The following is a 21,141-nucleotide window of genomic DNA, read 5'->3' as shown; positions in this document are numbered from 1 at the left end:
AGTAGAGGAAGGGGAAGAGAGAGAATGAGAACAGGAATGTTACTTTTCAATCCTTAAGGAGTATGGAGGGATCCAAGNCAGGCCTTCCCCAAATCGTTCTCAGAATCAGAGGAGGTGAGGAATGGAGCATAGCCTCTCTTAGTTCCAGGCCAGCAGTGCGGCCATGGTATCTGGGGTCTGGAGTGCCCCCCGCAACTGTACACCCAAGCCCTTCATTCTAGGAGCAGGAGCAGAGCCAGCAGAATAAAGGATGCTCTTGACCTGTCCTCCAAGGAATTTCAAAGATTCAATTCCCTTGGGTCACTGATCACCCTAATTTTAGAGAGAGGGAGCCCAGGGGGAGAGTGTGCAGGGAGGGGAGTAGAGGAAGGGGAAGAGAGAGAATAAGAACAGGAATGTTACTTTTCAATCCTTAAGGAGTATGGAGGGATCCAAGTTGTGACTCAGTTCTGGGAAGCTGGGTTGACCAGGAGTGGGGAGCAGCTGCAGCCCCAGTCTAAGTTGTAGACAACTTCTCCTGGGGCCTTAGAAGCAGCCGTGGCATGATTCACCTGGAAAAAGGCCTCTGTTAAAAAAAAAAAAATCTGCCTGCCTGGGTCTTTCTAGGGGCTTCCTCCCGGCCACCACGCCAGGGCATGGCTGGCAGGTTTTCCCGTCTGACAACATAAGCTGAGGCCCCATCCCATGGGTGCCTGTCCCCTCCCTGGGTTCCCACCTAGTATACCACAAGCCCCACCGATTCCCTGAGGACAGATCTCAAATGCCCTTGCTGGCGTCACCCCTCCCCTGCACCTCTGTGCCTTGGCACAGTCCCACAGCCTATCAAGTAACTCTGCCCTTGGAATTCCCACTTCCTTGTTCTTTCTTTCTTGTTTCCCTCTCAGCTGCAGCCGCAGGGGTTCCTGAAAGAGCTGCCCAGCCCCCAAGGGCCCTGGCAGAGCAGTAACTCTTCCTGCCAGTTGGAGCCCTGCCTTTCCAGCCAGAACGGAGGAGAGGCCACTGTGCCCTCTCTGAGCGGCTTCCCCAGCAGGGCCGTGCAGGAGGAAGGAACCAGCCCTGGCAACCAGGAGCCTCTCCTCCAGCTACTGAAATGCAGGGCATCGTAACTGCCGGCTAGCAGTGGGGCATGGCGAAAGCACAGGGTCTCCTGGAAGCCCTCTCCTCTGTACTGAAACTCAGGCCAAGTGACCTGAGGGAGGGTCCTCTGTGAAGGGTCGTTCCCGAGGCTCAGAGTTGCAGTGAACCCACTCTTTCTAATCTTCCCAACCCCCAAAGCACTACTTTTTCCTTTAACATCTTAAAGCAGTCTTCTAAGGTTTTTCTCATTTTTATTTATAAATGCAGAAGAGATGAGGGTACTTTAAAAAGCAGAGAGGCAAAGTGACTTTCCAGAAGAGCATTGGGCCATCCTTTATATTTCAATTCACCTTACACTATGTAGGACCTGACTTACTTAAAACTGCTTTCATGGAAAATATCCCATTGCTCCTTCCAACAATCCTGTGAAATAGTTTTATCATTATTTCCATCACAGAGCTAATAAATCTGAAGGTCAGACAGGTTGAGGGATTTACCCATGTCCACCTTGAGAACCTGGCCAGGGACTCAAGACTCCTAACCCCGAACCCATCATTTGTAACACCCAAACAAAGGTCACCTGCTAGCCTCTGTCCATGTGTGGGGCAACAGAACCAGAGAAGCCCCACCTACAACCACATGAGCGGAGAGGAACTGCCATCCTGGACCTGCGCTGCCCACCGTCACGCAGTAGGGCCCCACCTCACACCCTGCAACGTTAGTCCCAACCTACAGTGTTTTGCTGTATCCCCCAGTAAAATACACTTCACCCAAGCAGGGGATCCCTGAAGTAAAAAGATGCCTTGTTTTAGAAGAGGCCCATCTGAGGTCCAGGGCCACTGGGTTCACCCTCGAGGACCCTCAGGCCAAAACATTCGTGTGCACACATGCACATTCAGGAGCCCGAAGTGGGGATGGCCAGTGCTTTCATTGGCAAGCTGACCCGGAATGGAGCAGAAGGCCCCCTCATTGTTTGCCAGAATACAAAAGACATTCTGTTCAGAAAGTCCAAGAAGAAAAACCGAAGAGCCAGGACGGCAGCTGTTCCTTCACCCCACAGAGAAACCAAAGTTGCCTGAGGTCCAGGAGTGAGTTTAAGATGCAGCATGGCTGAGGCAGAGGTACACCTCCTGATGGGTGTCCACTGCAGGAAGCATCCATTGCATTTGTCCTCCTAATGAGACCTCAGGCAACCTAGCTCCCCCTTCACCTAGGAAAGTGCCCTTCAGACTGAGTCTCCACTCCTAGGCCACATTGTGAGCTCACCACATGCAACACCGGTAGGTCAGAACAAGTTTTACTGAAACGGAGGACAAACAGGGCAGGGGCACATTGCACACCCTGAGATCTGGTTAAAATATTAACCCAAGAGTTCCATCGGCACAACCCCAGCACCTCATGTCTCCTCAGGCAGCCTAGCTCTCAGCAGCTGCTGCTGAGAACTCACTCACAAATCTGGATAAGAAACCTCTTTGCAGGTCCTCCAAGACAAGACACACCCCTTACCCCCCCCCCCATATATCTTTACAGAAAGTCTGTGATGGACCTTATTAATGAGGAAGGATAGTCTGCTTCTTACCGAGCTACCTGGAAGAGACAGAGAGACAGACAGACAGACGGGTACACACACACCCCGGACCCCAGTGTAGATATCCCTAAGACAGTCCCTCTGTCCTGGTAATTGCTCCAGAGAGACCTGGAACTCCCCACAGGCTCCTAGCTGAGTTAATTAACATTTTTTTTCATTGCAGGTCAAACACAGCAGCATCAAGAGACAAAACAGACAGTGTTCACTAGAACAAACCTAGTCACTTAAAAGACACTGGAGTTTCCACATAAGAACTACAAACACAACGCTGGAGTGATGAGAACTCCTTTTCTCTACATCAGAGTCTTCCTGTAAAATATCCTAAGCCTTTGTTCTAAATAAAAGTAAGATGATTTCTATAGTGAAGTCTGAACACTCCAGGTTCAGCGAAAGTGAGATCAGCTAGACTTGCAAAGTCAAGAAAATTGGCTGTACCCCTCCTCCTTAAGCTAATAGAATCCAACTGTTGGAGCATGACATCATTCCTGAGCCCCAAACCCTAAGCAGAAAGTACAGACACTCGCCTGCCTCCCAGAAAACAGCCCACATTGACGATGGCCAGGAAAGGAGGAAAAACAATCCAAGCCCAGGGCTGACCTTACCTGAAAGTCCCGGTGGTTTCCTGCCCACTCCATTCTCGGCAGAGTTTGGCTCACACCACAGTCTGTTAGGGAGCCCAGGGCCCCAAATCCACTCACTTAGCTCTGATACCTGCTGCGAGCTTCCCACAGCTCCTTCCTCTGACCTTTCGTGGCGCTCCTTCCAGCCAAATGAGCAGAGCTCGGCTAACTGGCCAGGCCAGTTGTCATGGAGACCCTGTTCTCGCCAGCACTAGCTCATGTGCGCTCGCTTGCGCCCTCTCCCTCCCTCTCTCTCCCTCCCTCCCTCCCTCCCTCTCTCTCTCTCTCTCTTTCTCTCTCTCTCCCTCTCTCTCTCTCTCTCTCAGTTCTGGGAGGCTTCCATGAAACAGCACTGTCTTTTGATCAGCTCAGTTTTTGCATGCATTCCACTCCTCCTACCTCCCTTCCAGTCAAACAAGGGCTCTGGGCTGCTCCTGGGAACTTGCTTAAACAGCTCAGAGGGGAGAAGGGAGAAGACAGTGAGTGGACTTGTTTTCCTCCCCTCCAGTGTCTCCTTTTTTTTTTATAACTTGGAAGAATCCCACGGCGGAGGGTCGGGGGGAGCTGTAGCACTAGGAGGGAAAGCAAGCCCTTTCTCTGGGTCCTGGAGTATGGTGCTAGACAGACCCAGACACACTGCCTTGACTTGTTTGTGCACTTGGGATTTTCCAGGCAGCAGCTGAGGCGGAAATGCATTCACATCCCAGGAGCTCGTCTGGACTGGCCTCTCTGCTTACCTTGCTGCCTGCCCAGGTCGTGGCGATGGCTTTAACCAGTGCAGGGACTCATGGTACTAGTGCTGGTGCCCAAGCAGTCTCTCATCTTCCTGTAATGGAGAGGAAAGACACTAGGTCAGGACCAGTCAGAGTCCTGGGCAAGTCCAGAGTCATAGCCCAAGCAATGAGGGTGATACAGCTACATTCTCATCTCTCTTCCCTGCTCTGGGCCTGCAGCTAAAGCCCAGGCTTCCAGTGAGCTGCCATCATGACCAGGAAGAGTCCCACCCCTGTCCCAGAGCTGGCATGGTACACAGGCACAGGAGGCCCTCTGAGTTTAATCCCCCTGGGTGCATTTATGCTTTTATGTGCACTATTTTGTTTGATCCTCAGAACCTTTTGAAATATACTGGATAGATATTATCGCAATTTTATAGATAGGAAAACTGAGGTTCAGAGAGATCAAACCTTTAGACCACAGTTACAAAGCTAGTTGTGCAGTCAAAAAGTAGAGGTAGTCTGCTGCCCCCTAGTCCAGTGCACTTTCCACTAAAGTACACTGCCATCTGGTCTTACAAACTAACAACTTTTTGATAACCAGTTATGAAATACAAGGCAGGGTTCCCAGGGGAAGGTCGGGATCTTTTCTGAATGATGGTGAGGTGGGCCAGACCACCATCCTTATAGTCTGAAGACTCTTATGATAGCACCTACAAGATGTGGAAGGATGGGTGCACATTTCAGAGGAAAAAAGTCCTGCCCTATAGCTATAAATTATCCTACTTTTTTCCAAAATACACAAACCTTGGCTCACCTGTTCAACACAATAGGCCTGAGAATTAGGGCTGATATTATTGCACTAATTGATCAGATTTTTAAAAATCTGAAATAGAGGTCAAATGACTTGCCCAAGGTCACAGAACCAGGTGATATCAAATTCAAAAATCATACCCGAGCCTTTCTACTCTCTTCCATGTATACTGAGCACAGCAGTCCAAGAGCACCAGGCAGAGCAGGAATCCAAAGACCTTGGCAGTGTCTGGCTCCACCACTATCCCCGTGCCCTTGGGCAAAGTCATCTAACCTCCAGTTTCCATCTGCAAAGCCTCTCATAACTGAGAGGGCTGAGGTGAACATAACGAGAGATAACGTGTACAAGCATTCTCCTTAAATCAGGCCCTGAGCTAGGAATATCATTCATCTCAGATGCTCTTCACCACAAACAACAAAAGCCTGGGACAGTTGTCATCCCCCCAAGAAGAGTACAAAAAGCCTCAAAGGGGGTACACACCCAGTCACCACTGAAATGCCCAATCTGACCCAAGCGCCAGCTCAGGAATCCCTCATCGTGTCTCAAGTGCGCAAAGAGAGGATGAAATGGCAAGTTCAAGACCAACAAATACTTAAAGTCTCTCCCTCTTCCCACTCCCAACGGCATCCCTCAGCTCTTTTCCTGACTCTCAAAATGTATATTCCACTTGCCCTATCTTCCTACTGAGAAAGGAGAGGAGATGCCCATCCATTTCTAAAATAAGGTATTATTCACAGTTTTAATATTATCACTATGGTTTACTGAGCCCCTGCCATGTGTCAGGCATTTTTCCAAGAAGTGAGAAGGGCCATGGGCCAGGGCCAAGCTGATATAAGTCAGTCTTTAAAACAATCTAAACTTCAAAAATCCCTCCAGATCAGACACAGAATGCAGGCCATGCTCCCCCTAGTGGCGACTGGAATTATACAGGTTCCCTAGGGCCTGTCTGCAGCCAGTGGAGACTCAGGAGGGCCCCAAGCAGGAGAACTGGAATCCCTTCTTGGGGTGCTGCTGTTGTGTCTGAGCTCCTTGAAATGGACAGTGGACAGCTGAGTCCTTCTGCTGCTTCTGTGAGGCTGGATTCAGATCAAACCTACTTGTCCTGTCTCAAAGGATAGGGCTTTAAACAGCCTTCAGTGGCACACTTGTGCCAAAACCCTGGGAGACAGACATCCATCTCTCCACCTTTCTCTCCCCTCATCTAATCCATTTACCAATTCCAGGGAATTCTACTTCCAAAATGTGTCTCCTATCTGTCCATTTTTCTGCACCTCCATTGCCACCCAAGTCCCTCCCCTTAATTATTGCAAAAACCTCCTGATTGCCACAGCTTCCACTCCCTTCTCCACGGAGCTGTCTGAATCACCTTTTACACCAGAGCCTGTCACTCCCCACAGCACTTAGGATAAAAATCTAACTTCTTACCTGACCTACGAGGCTCAGCACAATCCTTCTCCAGCCTCCTCTAAATACATTTCCTGCCCTCCCCTTCTGTATGCTAGCTACATAGGCCTTTCTGTAGTTCCCCCAAACTCCCAGATTTAGGTGGGGCATTCCCCTTCGCCTGGGACACTCCCCACATCCTAGTCTTTGCCTGGCTGACTTACTCACCGTGCCTTGACTTGCCTCTCACCTGCTCGGAGAGCTCCTGCATAATCCTCCAATCTAAACGAAAGCTCTTCCTTCACAGCACTCACCGTAATTTGTTACTGGGTATCTGTGCAATTTTTAATGTCAGCCTTCCCCCATGATTCCTTAAGGAGCAGAAACCTGGACTGTTTTTTGGTGAGCGCCACATTTCCTACATTCAGTACAGGGACCCCCTCATAGCTGGCACTCAGTAAATATTTGCTACATGGATGCGGAAAAACCCATCTCTTCCTGTCTTACAGGAAGAAGCAGCTTAGAACAGCTATTTCATGTCACTCATTGTATTTTTTCATAGACTAACAAACTGTAATTACATCTCCTTTCCTCATGTGTCCTGCTTATTGGCTCAACCAAAAATTCCTGTAAAGTCTCCCTGTGGTTTGTTTCCCAGAATTTCCCTCGTAAGGTCACTCTTCTGGGGACGTGCTCCAGGGGCTTGCAGCCTCTCCCATTACCGCAGTGCCCACTCATAGGCGCTCCACCGCCAGTGTCACTGCCAAACCACACGGGACGCAGCAATAGCCCGGGTCCCACAGATGAGAATGTCCTCTCGAGTCAGCTCCCATCCAGAACAAAAAACACTTCCCCTCACCTCCGCTGTGCAAGTCACTGTGCTTACAGAAAATATGTTACTTAAATTAGAAAAATGAAAAGGACCCTGACCAGGTGGTTCCATTGGTTGAAGCATCATCCCAAACACCAAAAGGCTGCGGGTTTGATAATCAGTCAGAGCACACATACCTAGGTTGTGGGTTCAATCTCAGGTTGGGGCACATAGGGGAGGGAACCAATCGTTATTTTAAAATTTGGAGATAGATGTAAAAGGTTTGAAAAATGTTTCTCCATTACTAAAATAAATTTTGAAAAGGCTTGTCTGGAGGGTGGAGATAATGAGGCCCAAATAACAGTGTGGGCAACATGATTAAGTCCAACCCCCTCTCAGGAGATACAGTTCCATCTAAGCCTGAGGCCCTTTCTGGCTTCATCTCCTGCCCACTCCCCCTACCGCTACCACCCCATTATGGGCACAACCACAGCATGTCACCCCGGGTTCTGAGAAAGGCATGTTCCCTGTCCCTCTCCACCCGTCACACTGTGACCTTCCTCTGAGGGCTTCTCCTTCCCCAACTAGCAAAGTCTGGTTGCCTTCAAGGCCAAACCCAGTTAACATCTCCTCTGTCAAATATTTCTTGATCTCCTGGCAGGATCTGTTTGTCTCCTTGGCAAGGCCACAGTAGTTAGAAGGTGCATTTGTTATGGTATTTACATCACTTTATCACTGTTACTTGTACCCCTGTACCCCTCACAGTCATGAACCCCTTTAGGTCTATCCACTATAGTATTTCATTCACAGTGGGCAACCAATTAATATGTGTGGGATAAATGAATCCCTAAAAAAGACCTTGAAAAGCAAAAACAGAAATAGTTGTCCTCTCCATAAGATGAGAAAACTTCAGTGGACAGACTTATATTGTACCGACTTGGTACATGTAAGATTTTGTAATAGATTCTAGACTTGGTCACTAGAAGAATTGATCACATTGTCTTGTCTCTTTAAAAACAACTAAAATTCTGTTGAAAACACAGAACTCAGGAGCACAGTAAATCTTTTAAAGTCACTCCTCACTTTTTAATCAAAGGAAGAATCAAGAAGAGTAAGCTATTTAATACTACTGGTTTGCCCTGGCTAGTGTGGCTCAGTGGACTGAGCACTGGCCTGTGAACTGAAGGGTCACTGATTCGATTCCCAGTCAGGGGACATGCCTGGGTTGCAGGCAAGGTCCCCAGTTGGGGGCGCATGAGAAGCAACCACACATTGATGTTTCTCTCCCTCTCTTTCTTTCTCCCTTCCCCTCTCTCTAAAATAAATAAGTAATCTTAAAAAAATACTACTGGTTGGATGTTAGGATGCCTAGGGGAGGCAATATGCCATCAGATACCTCTGGGGAGCCTAGCTCCCGATGCCCCCCAGGTCAGGGTCCAGCAGCATCTCCCCTGAAGACATCCAGTTCCACCCACATCATCGTGAATTGGTGTGGGTCCTGCCCAGTTCTCCTATACTGGACTCTGGCTGCCAGGTGAGCAGGCAGGCTTTGTACAAAAGCCCTTTTAGGGTTTTCCAATTTTTCTTCTCCACCTCTGAGGGGCAATATGAGGTGGGGGGAATTAAAAACTCAGAAATAGAGGGTGGCACACTGGAACCGAGGTCCTCCTTTCTAGGGTAGGGACAGCTTGAGCAAGTCCCCGTGCCCCTTAGGACCTCAGCTTTCTCCTGCGTATAATGAGAGGGTTGTTGCGACTAGCTGTTCTCCAACGGTCCTTCTAGCTTGAATGTCCTACTGCACTGTTCTATTGCAAAAACCTTGTCCTGCTGCTTTTTGAGTGAGTTCATGCAGCAGCAGGAGCTTGTTTTAGAGCCTCCATCTACACCTTTCAGCAGAGCCCCTGACCTGGGGCTCTGGAGACATCTGCCTGGAATCAGACACAAGACTGTCACTAACTAAAGGCTACCTTTTCTAGAGGAAAAGATGGGAGATTCAGGCTTCCTGCCAAGGGAAGACTGGGGAGAGGAGAAAGGAACCAACCAGAGGAGGGGGAAATTAGGAAAAGGCCTGGAAGTGCCTGGGAGAAGACTGAGGCTCTGCCAGGGACCCACTGCTAGCCATCGTCCAAAACAAAGCCACCTTTGCAAAGCAGAAGAACTGGTAATACATAACTAAGTCCTCCTGGAAGGCAGTCTGCCTATTGCAAATCAAGCAATCTCTTCATGGGTGCTACTAAGGCCTTTGAACCAACAAATGTCTCCCTCCAGATGGCAATCCCAGCCCCCTCTGTCTGAGAGCCACATCTGGCAGGACCTCCAATGAGCTGGCCACTGCTACCCATACTTGCTTGCACAGCCTTCCTGGGAAAATAGAGAAATGTCCATTCTATGCACAAGTCCTGCATTTATAGACGGGAACTCTCCCAGGGCCTTGCCCTAATCCCACCTGCCTCCCATCCATCTCTCACCCCTCACCCTTCGAACTACACCCCCCAACCAACTGTAAGGCTGTGAACTAGAGAAGTGTGGGATTCAGCCTATAATTATCCTATAAGAAATCCCACTTCCCAGTGGTGAAACAGTTGATGAACATCTTCAGGCCGGGCTGAGCACGATGTCCTGCAGTCTGCCAGCCTTCCAGCCCTAGTTCACCTCCCCTCAGTTCACAACCCTCCACACAAAACTCAAAGTTGAGGTCCCCAGGGCATAAGGTACTCAGTGGCTTGATCCAGCCTCCTGGAGTATCTGCCACAATGTTCATCTAACACTGACTTTCTGGAATTTCTCAAATCCACAGGCCCCTAGCCACTGCCCTTGTTAAGTCCAAGCATTTTAATACTTGGCCACATACACGCAGTCTTGGGACCAGCACAGACTGCACCGAGGAGGCCCTTCCAAAAGTACCATTTTACCCATTCAGAATGGGTTTCTCATGCTTACTTGGCTTAGAACTCTGAGCTCAACCAAGATCTTTTTTTTATTATTATTACTATTTTATTGATTTTAGAGAGAGGAAGGAAGAGAGAGAAACACTGATCTATTGTTCCACCTACCCATGCATCCATTGGTTGCCTCCTGTATGTGCCTTGATCAGGGATTGAACCCACAGCCCTGGCACATCAGAATGATCCTCCAGCCAACTGAGCTACCCAACCAAGACTCAACCAAGAGCATCATCTGTCGCAACCAAAGCTGCAGAATGAGGAGGCAGGGTACAAAGTAGGAGGACAAGACATGAGAAATAAGAGGAACAGGGATTCAAATGGATTTTCCATGATGTAACCAAGAAAATCCCTTGAGCCTGGAAAAAGAGTACATCACAAAATAAGCCCTGGGCCAAGCTGGGGAATGTGGACCCAGACTGTGTCACCTCTATGCCACCTCCCCTGATTTCCTCCAGCTAGACTGGGTCCTCCACCCCTACGCCTGCCTTCCTTGGAGCAGTCTGCTACTCCAGTGTCAGCTGTGCTCGCTGCCTTGTGTTTTGGTGCACCAAGGCTAATTCAGCCTAATTCTCCTTCTAGCCTCTAATAGTCTTCAGGAAGAATTATGTCTTTTCTTAAAAACACTTCTTTTTAAAAAATATTTATTTATTTATCTTTAGAGGAGAAGGGAAGGAAAGAGGAAGAGAAACATCAATGTATGGTTGCTTCTTGTGCATCACCTGCTGGGAACTGGCCCCTGCCAGGAACTGGCCTGCAACCCACGCATGTGCCCTGACTGGGAATCGAACTGCGATCGTCTAGTTCAGGAAGAATTATGTCTTAATTCTGAATCCTGGTCTGGAATTCTCTGCACCAAGAACAATTAATGAAGTTTTAATATACAAACTAAAGAAACCAACCAGCTAATCAATCTAATTAATAAGAGATCAACAATATCACCATAGAACCTAAACCATTTGGTGCTTAGTACCCCAGAGTGGTCCGGGGTTTTCAAGATACAGTAGGCATACAAGATAACCACAAGTGGTATTTGGACAAATATTTTTTAAGTTTTCAGTATTTTTATATTTTAATGTGCATAAGAAAAAAAGATAACAAGCTATTAACCCCATTTTCACTGATTTCATTGATTAGACCAATGCTAAAGAAGGTATATAAGTTTTTTATTTGCTTTTAATATTTTTTTTGCTAAAATCAATGGGTAAAAGTTTAAAGAGAAACAGGATACTTGCAATGTGTCTCTTCCAGAATATGTATTAACTACAATGGCAGAAACAGTGAACTTGACAGTGGAGAAAGCTGTGGTGTTCTTCCACAAAGTCCATAACCTCAATATAATCATGAGAAAAAAATCAAACACACCTAACTTGAGGCATGTCATATAAACTACCTGTCCAGCATGCCTCAAAAGTATCAAGGTCATAAAAACAAGGACAGACTGAGGAAGTGTCACAGACAGGAGGAGACGAAAAGATACCCCAACTAAATGCAATGGGGGATCCTGGATGAGGTAGATCCTGGAACAGAAAAAGGACCTTAGTGGGAAAAACTAATGAAATCCAAATTGAGTGTCTAGTTAACTAAGTTTATGCTTACATTACACCCTCTGATAACTGTGCCACAATTACGTAAGATTAGGGGAAGTGTCTTTGCAACTGTTCTGCAACTCTAAAACTACTTAAAAATAAAAAGCTTTCAAAAAGCCAACTTAAAGATAAATAAATAAAAGTACATATGGTACAAATCATAAAGGTGGGCAGCAATTACTAGAGTAGTCACCCCTCACACCCTAAATCCTAGAAAAGCTGCTCCCGGAACGAGAACTGTGGATGTAGAAGAGTATTTAGTAAAATAGGGAAGTGTTCACTTTATGTTGCTTGGGAAAAAATTAATTATCGCATTTTGTTAAAGAATACATGTCACATATATAATGCACTGGAAAAAATGTCTATGTTAAAAATAACCTAGCTGAACAAAGTACAGATGGCATTTATTAAACAGGAAACAGGACATAGCTCTTGGAAAGTAACTCAGATAGATCAATTAAAATGCTCCTATCCTTTGACTCAATATCCTCATTTTTAGAAGTTATACTAAGAAAAAAACTCCAAACATGAGGGGGGAATGCATGTTCCCTGCATTATTTATAATAATGAAACAACCTCCATGTCAATCATTATTAGACTTGTAAATTTTATACTACATTATGTCCTATATCACATTATAAAAGTGCACTTTTATATTGTAATATAATATATACACGTGTGAGAGGCCTTGTGTGTGTGCATGTGTGGATAAAACTGAACCAAAAAGGTTTCTCAAAATAATACTTATCTTTACCGTGTGTGATTTTCTCTGTTACTTTCTATACTAGTCTATTATATTAAGAAAACAGTTTGTTAGAGACCCACTAAATTGACTTCACAACCAACTGGTGAAAAACACTGCACCAAATCAGCAATTTTCAACCAGTATGCTGCAAGAATTCTCAAAACACTCAATATTTGACTGTTTATTCAGGGGTACTCTTTTCCCTCAGATTGTCAAAAAAAATGACAACAGCCAACACAATAGTTGTTCAGTTGTTCAATAAATCAAAATTATACCTATTTTTTGTCAGATTGGCAAAAAAGACATTTTTGGTGTGCTACAGAATTTTAATAATTAGTTTATGTGTGCCATGAGATGAAAAAGGTTGAAAATCAGTGCACCAGATGGACTACTGTGCAGCCATAAAAAAGATGACAGCAATCCGCAAACTAATCGGCCTCTAGGGAAAGAAAGGGGGAAAGAAAGACTTGCTTTACACTATGCTTTTTGTACCTTTCGAATTCACAATCCATACATGCATTACTTTATTTAAAAGTTAAGTGATGACTGTGAAGACTTGTACAGCATCAGACAAAGCTAATGCTAATTATGCACGACAAAGCCGTAACTACTCTAAAGATGTAAAATCACATACAAGTAAAAAAAGTATACCAAAACTATAATTGCATGCTGGACACTTTTTCCTTTTTACTAAGCTCTAAATATTTTATACTATTACTATTTTATTTCTTCAATTTAACACATGTATTTCTTTTCTTAAATTAATGAAGTTGTTCACATAGAAGATTTCAAAGCTAATAGTAATGTTCAGCTGGATAACAGGTATCTGAACATTCACATTTAAACTATACACATAAAATATACTCTCCATATTTTTAATAACATTTTCAAATGAAAGATTTCAAAAGCAGACTCTCTTTCCAGGCCTGCATCTCCCTACCCTCAAACTCAGAAAGATACTCCCAAAAAGTGCTGGGAGAGGATTTAAAACCATCAGTGAGTTCGATACCTTTCATCCTTGTAACGAGGTTCTAACATGGACCACACCACCACTACGGCTTCCTAAGATTTCCATTCAGAACTTTGTGCACGGGCTAGTGCCAGCATTCCATTCGCATTCAGGACTCTCTCTTTTACGTTCTTTGCTTTCCCACTTTCCCCCAACAAGCCGTTGTTCATTCCTTCGTATTTTTTGACTGTTTTATTTATTAATTTTTAGAGAGAGAGGGGAGGAAAGGGGAAAAAGAAACATTGATTTGTTTCACTTATGCATTCATTGGTTGATTCTTTAATTTTTCTCATTGTTGTTCAATTACGGTTGTCCCCATTTGTCCCCCATTGCTCTCCCCTGCCCTGCCCACACCCCTTTCCACATTCAATCCTCCCTGCAACATTGTCCTTGTCCATGGGTCCTTTATACATGTTCCTTGACTTGACCCTTCCTCTTCTTTCCCCATCATCCCCCTCCCCCTCCCTCCTCCCCTCTAGTCACTGTCAGTTTGCTCTTTATTTCCAAGTGTCTCGTTCTATTATGCTCACTTGTTTGTTTTGCTGATTAGGTTACACTTACAGGTGAGATCATATGGTATTTGTCTTTCACTGCCTGGCTTATTTCACTTAGCATAATGCTCTACAGATCCATCTATGCTGTTGTGAAGGGTAGGAGTTCCTTCTTTCTTTCTGCTGTGTAGTATTCCATTGTGTAAATGTACCACAGTTGTTTGATCCACTCATTTACTGATGGCCAGGCCGTAGGCTTTTTCCAGCACTTGGCTATTGTAAATAAAGCTACTATGAACATTGTGGTGAATAGGTTCTTTTAAACTGGTGTTTCAGGGTTTTTATGGTATAATCCCAGCAGTGGGATCACTGGGTCAAAAGGCAGTTCCATTTTTAGTTTTGTGAGGAGATTCTACACTGTTTTCCACAGTGGCTGCACCAGTCTGCATATGTGCCCTGACCAGGGACTGAACCTGCAACCCTGGATAATACTCTAACCAGCTGAGCTACCTGGTCAGGGCCCATTCCTTCATATTTTTAATCACATATAACCTCTTCTGAGCAAAGGGACAATTTCTTATTCCTCTTTAAATTTACAACAGACTGTAATGCAGGGGATTTCTTTAGACATAGTAAGTGTTCCATAAATATTTAATAAATTAGCAATATCATAGGCAAAACTCCAGAACAGAGTAAATGAACTATGAAATGTGGCAAGAACACAGAAGGGAGCATTGATCACTGGAGATTAAGTACAAGTCATGCTAGAAAAAAGTAATTACTTCTATTTAATGAAATTAATATAGAATTATTATAAAGAATAAAGGTGATAACATGGGCAAGATACCCAGCAATAGATAGCAAGTGGTCTATAAATAACAGCTTGGGGATTTTAAAATAGTACGCATGCATATTTTCATGACACATACAGAGGTCCAGCAGAAGTAAGGCCTGCTTAAGTCTGGTTGGAAGGGTAATAAATAATACGGCTACAATCATTTATAGTTTTAATTTCATCATTTCACCTAAAATTTCATATGGTATACTTGAGTGCGATATTGTTATGTCACAGAATTACACGCTTATGATTTTGCAACTAATGATCTTGTGCTAAAAGAGGAGCATTATTTGTTCCAGGCCCTGTATTTGTTATATGGTATACATTACACACCATATAAACACATACATATGCACACACACATCAAAGAATGCAAGAATGCCAGGGGCTGGATCTCAGAAAAACCCCTCTTTTTTTTTGACATGCCATCCAAATTTACTTTGAGGTCTTAGTGAGCTGTGGGCTCTGTCTTTCTCCTGCCTGCTTCCTTACAAGCACTTATGTAGTTAACTGACCATATTATTTTCAGGGCAGTTAACAGTGCATGGAGTATTGTATCAACTTAAAAACAAGAAAAAAGGCATCACTCCTTCCAGGGTTGACATAGACCCCAGAAAGGGACAGCTTCACCACTTGGACCCCAACCTAGACTCAGCCATCCAGAGCCAGGCACCCTCCTGTGCTGAGCCACAAGGGTTACGGTGGAGTCACAAGCCAAGACTTTCTTGTTCACTTCAGGGAAACAGCATTCACCAATTAATACAAAGGCTGCACACTGCTGCGGGAGCTCTTGCTACTCTGCTGTCACGTTCAAAACAACCAAGTGAAGAACCAGAGTCCATTGAGGCATTTTATTTGCACATATGTATTACATCCCTAGAAAAAGAATCCCAAGATTTTCCCTCCTGTGTGTTTTCGTCTTGCTTCTTCATGGTCCATGATGCCCGCTGAGGTTGTCAGTACAACAAAACCAAACTGATAGGAGGGAAGCAAATTGTTCTGCCATTTTTCCAAATCTTTGAGTTGCACATCAAATCTGGGGCTGGTTACTCCACACTTGTTCAACCTGCCAGTAAGGTTTACAACAATTTTCCCAGCTCTGTGGTCATCAATAATTTCAAATTCGCCAATGTAGTCATGCTTCATCATCACAGTTAAAAACCAGACGATGACTTTGGAGCACGGCCTGATAAGAACCTGGCGTTTGCCTCTCTTTTCAGCATTGTTGATTCTCTTGAGAGCATCAGCCAGGACATTCATGCGCACCATTATGGCGGCACGGAAAGATGGCGGAAAGAAGAAAAACTCCTATTGAGTTCATGGATAAAACAGAAATGCACTGGCTGCTGGATGGTCTGGTAGCTCAGGACAGCGGGCCCAAACAGCACTGCGGAATGGATCCACACCAACTGGGAAGAGACTCTCTGGAAACCCTAGAAGTCCATCCCCATCCGCTCTAGATCCTACCATGGTCACCCTTTTTATCAATGACTTAGAGAAGACCTGCATATCAAAAATGCATATGACAAATTAATGGGGAGGGATAATCAATACACTGAAAATAATCAGGGGAAAATGGCCTCCACAAACTGAATCATAACAACATGAAATTTTAAAAGGACAATAGATACCATTTTACCCAAGTTTAGAGAAAAGTTCATGACAACAGAATGAAAATGTATACATGAGAGAGACTTGAGGAATATGAGTCGGCTCATGAGTCAAAGTGACCGAGTTTCACCCACTGAAATACAGAGCACAGCTCAGATGAGGTCCATGCCTTACTCTGCTCCATTCTGGTTAGAACAAGTGTGTATCCAGAGGCCGTATGCAGACCCAGGGGTAAATGGAGTCTTAATAACACCTCAGGCAAACACGCTGAAGGGAAAAAAAGAAAATCAAGTCTGTATAGCCCCTCCAACTGTGAAATAAGGTAACATGCCTGGCTCAGGAGGCTCTTGAGTCCTCCCGCAAAACAGGAAGCCAGAAAGCTACACTTTTATCCCCATGGAGTCAGCTCTGGGGTCTCGTGGCTAGAGAGCGTACAGGAAAAAGAGACAGCTGAGTCCTGCCTAATCTGCCATTTGTCCCTCCTGCTACTCACACCAGAACCTCCCATTTGAAGCTCTGACCATCCAAGCTTTAGCAAGGGCACAGAGCAGCTCAGGAATCCAAACAATCTGAGCCATTATCTCCCCAAACCATGGTTAACCATGATGAGAATTACAAAATGATATTTTTAACTATCAGAGTAAATTCTTATGGATTTTTAACCTCCTACACTAAGCCGTCATCTGATAGCTGTTTGTGAGCTAGGACTCGGCTTGACTGTTGTCACTGAAACGTTACATGGCAGGAACGCAGCACGTCAGCTCTGTCAGGCATGGCTGAGAGACACACATACCAGCTTATCTCCCATAATGGGGAACTGCAGTGCTTCTTCTGGGGGAGGATCCAAGAAGGATCAGGAAGAGAAAAGACCAGTGACCCCCAAAATCTAGTTCTCATTCTAGGAACACGGAGGTCTACCGATGGGTGCCACACTAAACAAACACAAATGTCCTATAGTAAAAGACGCCATTTTTTAAACCACTCTCTCTTTTCCCCAAGGGTGGAAACCTAGAAGCTTCTCATCTGTGTAAGGATGAGCTCCTTCCCTGACAATACATGCACTAGATGCATCCCATTTTTATGCACTGGGTTGGCCAAAAGTTCATTTGGTTTTTTCCATAAGCTGGCTCTCATAGCGTTTATTTGTCTTTAACTTCATTAGAAACAATTTTGTTAGACGGTATTGTGACAGCTATCATATCACTGTGCATTAAAAAAAATCATCAAAGTCGGTGAATTTTTGTGTAGCCACTTTAATATTGATGATGGAAGAAAATATGCAACTTTCTCAGCATATCATACTTTATTATTTCAAGAAAGATAAAAATGCAACTGAAATGACAAAAAAAACTTCCTATAGTGTATGGAAAGGTGCTGTGACTGATCAAATATGTCAAAAGTGGTTTGTGACATTTCATGCTGGAGATTTCTTGCTGGACAGTGTTCCAAGTTTGGGTAGACCAGTTGAAGTTGATAGCAATCACATCGAGACATTAACTGGGTACAAACAATGTTATACTATGCAGGAGATAGCTGACATACTAAAAATATCTATATCAATAAAGCTATTGATGAAAGTAAAAAATGCATGTTTTATTTTATGGAAAAAACCATATGGACTTTCTGGCTGACCTCGTAGAAGGGAGTTAGTTTGATTTCTGTATAAAAAAGAGGTGCTTATAAACATTCATTCACTTAGAGATCAACACAGAGGAAAAGAGAACACTATGTAAAGTATATGATTGTCTAACCACTAAGATTTGGCTGTCCACCCAAAACTAATATGTAAAACTAAAAAAAAGCATAGAGGGATCTATTCAGTAGGGGTAAAAAAGCACACCCTGGGTTCCAAGGGAGGGACAGTGGGTGAAATGATGAGAGGAAAAACAAAGGAATGTGGAGGGAGAGCAGAGAGTAATTTAAGGTCCTGAAGCACAGAAACCCGAGGAAGCTTGTTTGGAAGCCTGAGAACAGTGTATTTGGGGGAATTCCTGAGCATTACTCCCAGGCTGTCAAGAAACACATTTAAGTACCACTTAGTCCTCCGAAGGAAAGAAGGAATTCAGAGAGCCTATTACTCCCCCCCCCCCATGCCAGGGTTCCTTACCCTGGGTTAATGTGATTGTCCCCAGCCCCATGTAGCTGGTTGGCTAACACTGCTAGTGACTGGGAGGAGGGAGGCAGAGTGAAAAGAACAAAAGGTCAAAGACTACTGTCCCCAACACAGCAGATGCCAGCAGAAGACTTTTCTCACAAGCCATGGGACTCCAGAGGCTACAGCTGGGAGACACTGGCTCTCCTCAAACAAAGGAAGTCAACCATTTTGAGAGTCCTGAAGGAGACGACAGATCGCAGCCACTCACCCTCGATGCAGAGGCCTGCCGTCTGCTGCCAACAACGTGTGGACACACCTCCTCCAGGGGAAGCCTGCAGGAGCTGAGGGCAAGTCCGCCTAGGGAAAGTCCAGCAGGGAGATGAGGCTTGACTCTGTCTGTGTACTCCAAGAGAGATACCACTGCTTATTAAATTACCGTTCCTCTTCAGACGTGGAATTTCTGCAAACACAGCCAGCAGAAGCACAGCTAACCAACGAGGCAATCACAGAGGGCCAGAGACCAAGCAAGAGTGGCAAGCGGGTCAGAGGCAAAGCTGGACACTCTAAATTGGGATTTGGAAATTTGCTAAAGGTCTCTGAGGATTCTGAAGGCGACCCTCACCTCTGTTTTCCTTTCCGCCACGTCATCTCTCTCCCTGCTCTCTCTCCTGCTGTATGGGGCAATGAGAACAGTCACCCGAAGGGAGGGTCAGGAGCTAGTTTAATAGAATACAAGAACTTGAAGATGCCCGAATGTGGAGGAAGGATCCAGAATGACTCCCAGGTTCTGGCTCAGATCACTGAGCACCAGTCACCACGTCAGGAAATACAGACAAAATAATATTACAAGGTGCTGTGCAGTAGTCATGACTTTAACCAAGAAGGGAGGTTGCTCCAACACAGGAAGTTATTCCGACAAGATATACAGGAGAGGAAAGGATAGACGTGGCGAAAGGGGAATGAGACAAAAACAGTGAAGAAAGAAGAATAAACAGAAATGGGAAGAGAGAGAGAAAAAGGGAATGGAGGAAAGTGTGTGTGTGTGTATGTGTGTGTGTGTTAAAGGAGGTGGGGAGAGGAGGTTGATAAAAACAGAGCCATAGTGTAACTGCAAATACTGAGTTCTTGGCTCTGATCTGCACTAGCCACAGCCTACCAACAGCAGTGCTGTCCTCCTCGGCAGTTACGTTCTGTGGTCAGCACATACGGTGAACATCATATGGTGTCAAATTTACTCTTGAAATTCCCTAAGAAAGGCATCACAATGCAAACCAGCCAGTCTCCCAAGAAACTCAATTCAATACTTGTCATATTACATTCTTTTTCTGTACTCAAGAATCTCAGAACCAGAAGAAACCAGAGTCATCTTTGACTAGTGGTTCTCAAAAACAAAAAATTCTTAGTAGTAAAACCACTGATCTGAATGCTTCTGAATAAGCTTCATTTTGCTCAGAGAGGTTGGTTACCACCTAATGTTGCCCAACTAGAAAGGACTTTTGTCTGACCCAACACTCCTCCCACCATGCTATGATTCTTAAAATCCCCCCTGGAAGATAAAAGGCCAGGATTGAGGTCCTGCCCTACCCCTAAACAGCTGTGTGCATTGGGAATATTACCTTCCCCCTTACCGGCTCTAATTGCCCACCTGGAAAATGAAGCCAGGCTAGGTGAACCCTAAGAGCCCAGACAACTCTGAGATGGTTACTGAATGAAAAGTGCAAAGCACTTCATGGATATACCCTCACAGGGCAGAGTTTGGCATTCTGTCTTTCTCCTCAGCTTCATCCTTTTTTAAAATTTATTTTTATTTACTGATTTGATAGAGGGAGAAAGAAACATCAATTTGCTGTTCAACTTATTTACACATTCATTGATTGGTTCTTGTATGTCCCCTATGGGGATCAAACCTACAACCTTGGACTATCTAGACAATGCTCTAACCAGCTGAGCTACCCAGCCAGAGAGCCTCAGCCTCACTCTTAATATCCCACGTCTAGGTCCTACCTATTTCACTTTTAAAGTCTCTAGGATTCACCCCTTCCTCTCTATTCCTATTGCTGATGTTCTTTAGCAGGTCTCCTTACTGCCAGTCTGTCCTCTCTAAAATTACCCTACTTTCTTCTACAAGAGTGATCTTCACAAATTCCACTTTCACTGCATCAACTCCTATGCACCAAGGCAGAGCTCCCAGAGTTCAAATTTCCAACCCTGCCCTGCCCAACCTACCACTCTGGAGGCAGACCATCACAGTGACCCTGGAGCGCCACCTTCTCTCCTTGTTCCTGCTGTTTTCCACATCCAGAACACTTCCCACCCCTCCTGAACTTATATCAAGTTGATCTAATTTTCCAAGACCAGAAAATATCCTGCCTCCTCCTACAAAGTTTTCCTACAGTTTTGAGATACGATGTTATTCTGAGCTACAGACATACTCACTTAGTAATCAAACAGTTAAGACCTTCTATATTCTCTAACTGTTTAACAAGTTCATCTGTCCCAAAAGATTATAAATCCCCCCGACCTGGTCACGAAAAAACAGCTTCATATATTTCAATCGCAATGTTGCTTAAGCTGAAAAATTACAGCAAGTACTTATTGACTGCCTAAAGGCTAAAAGGTAAGATCTGTTTTCTCTCCTGCCCTTGACCATTCACAGGAAATGTTGGGGGTGCAGGAATGGAGCAGGGAAAGGAAAGTGGTGAAATCAATACCCTGACAACTCCTGAAGTACCTTCCCACCTTTACCTCCCAGCTCTCACTGGCAGTTGTTTGGGGTGGAAAGGCCCTCTCTATTGAAAATCCAAATCAACCCCTT

At 44.9% G+C, this 21,141-nt stretch overlaps 2 protein-coding genes across 3 annotated transcripts in view; both read right to left on the bottom strand.

The window, feature by feature from the left end:
• Positions 1-21,141, bottom strand: part of DENND2B (DENN domain containing 2B) — a 160,770-nt gene that overhangs the window by 104,849 nt on the left and 34,780 nt on the right. Inside the window, exon 2 of one of the 2 annotated variants that reach the window (XM_037050129.1) lies at positions 4,023-4,111. The gene's annotated coding sequence lies outside the window, so the exon portion shown is untranslated. Of the gene's footprint in view, positions 1-3,267; positions 3,505-4,022; positions 4,112-21,141 lie in introns of those variants that run through there. The other variant, XM_037050128.1, reaches the window with a different exon arrangement.
• Positions 15,388-15,917, bottom strand: LOC118989781 (40S ribosomal protein S15a-like). Its single transcript, XM_037050136.1, has one exon. It carries the CDS (start codon positions 15,887-15,889, stop codon positions 15,497-15,499), a length of 393 nt encoding a protein of 130 aa, XP_036906031.1. The 5' UTR covers positions 15,890-15,917; the 3' UTR covers positions 15,388-15,496.

This window comes from Sturnira hondurensis, unplaced genomic scaffold (assembly GCF_014824575.4).
Source record: "Sturnira hondurensis isolate 20B ecotype Veracruz unplaced genomic scaffold, ASM1482457v3 Scaffold0006505, whole genome shotgun sequence".
NCBI classification, from domain to species: domain Eukaryota; kingdom Metazoa; phylum Chordata; class Mammalia; order Chiroptera; family Phyllostomidae; genus Sturnira; species Sturnira hondurensis.
This window is presented reverse-complemented; position numbering and strand designations above follow the sequence as displayed.

Coding starts and splice junctions, on each gene's coding strand:
- LOC118989781 (XM_037050136.1), bottom strand. CDS start 15,889: ATGGTGCGCATGAATGTCCTGGCTGATGCTCTCAAGAGAATCAACAAT.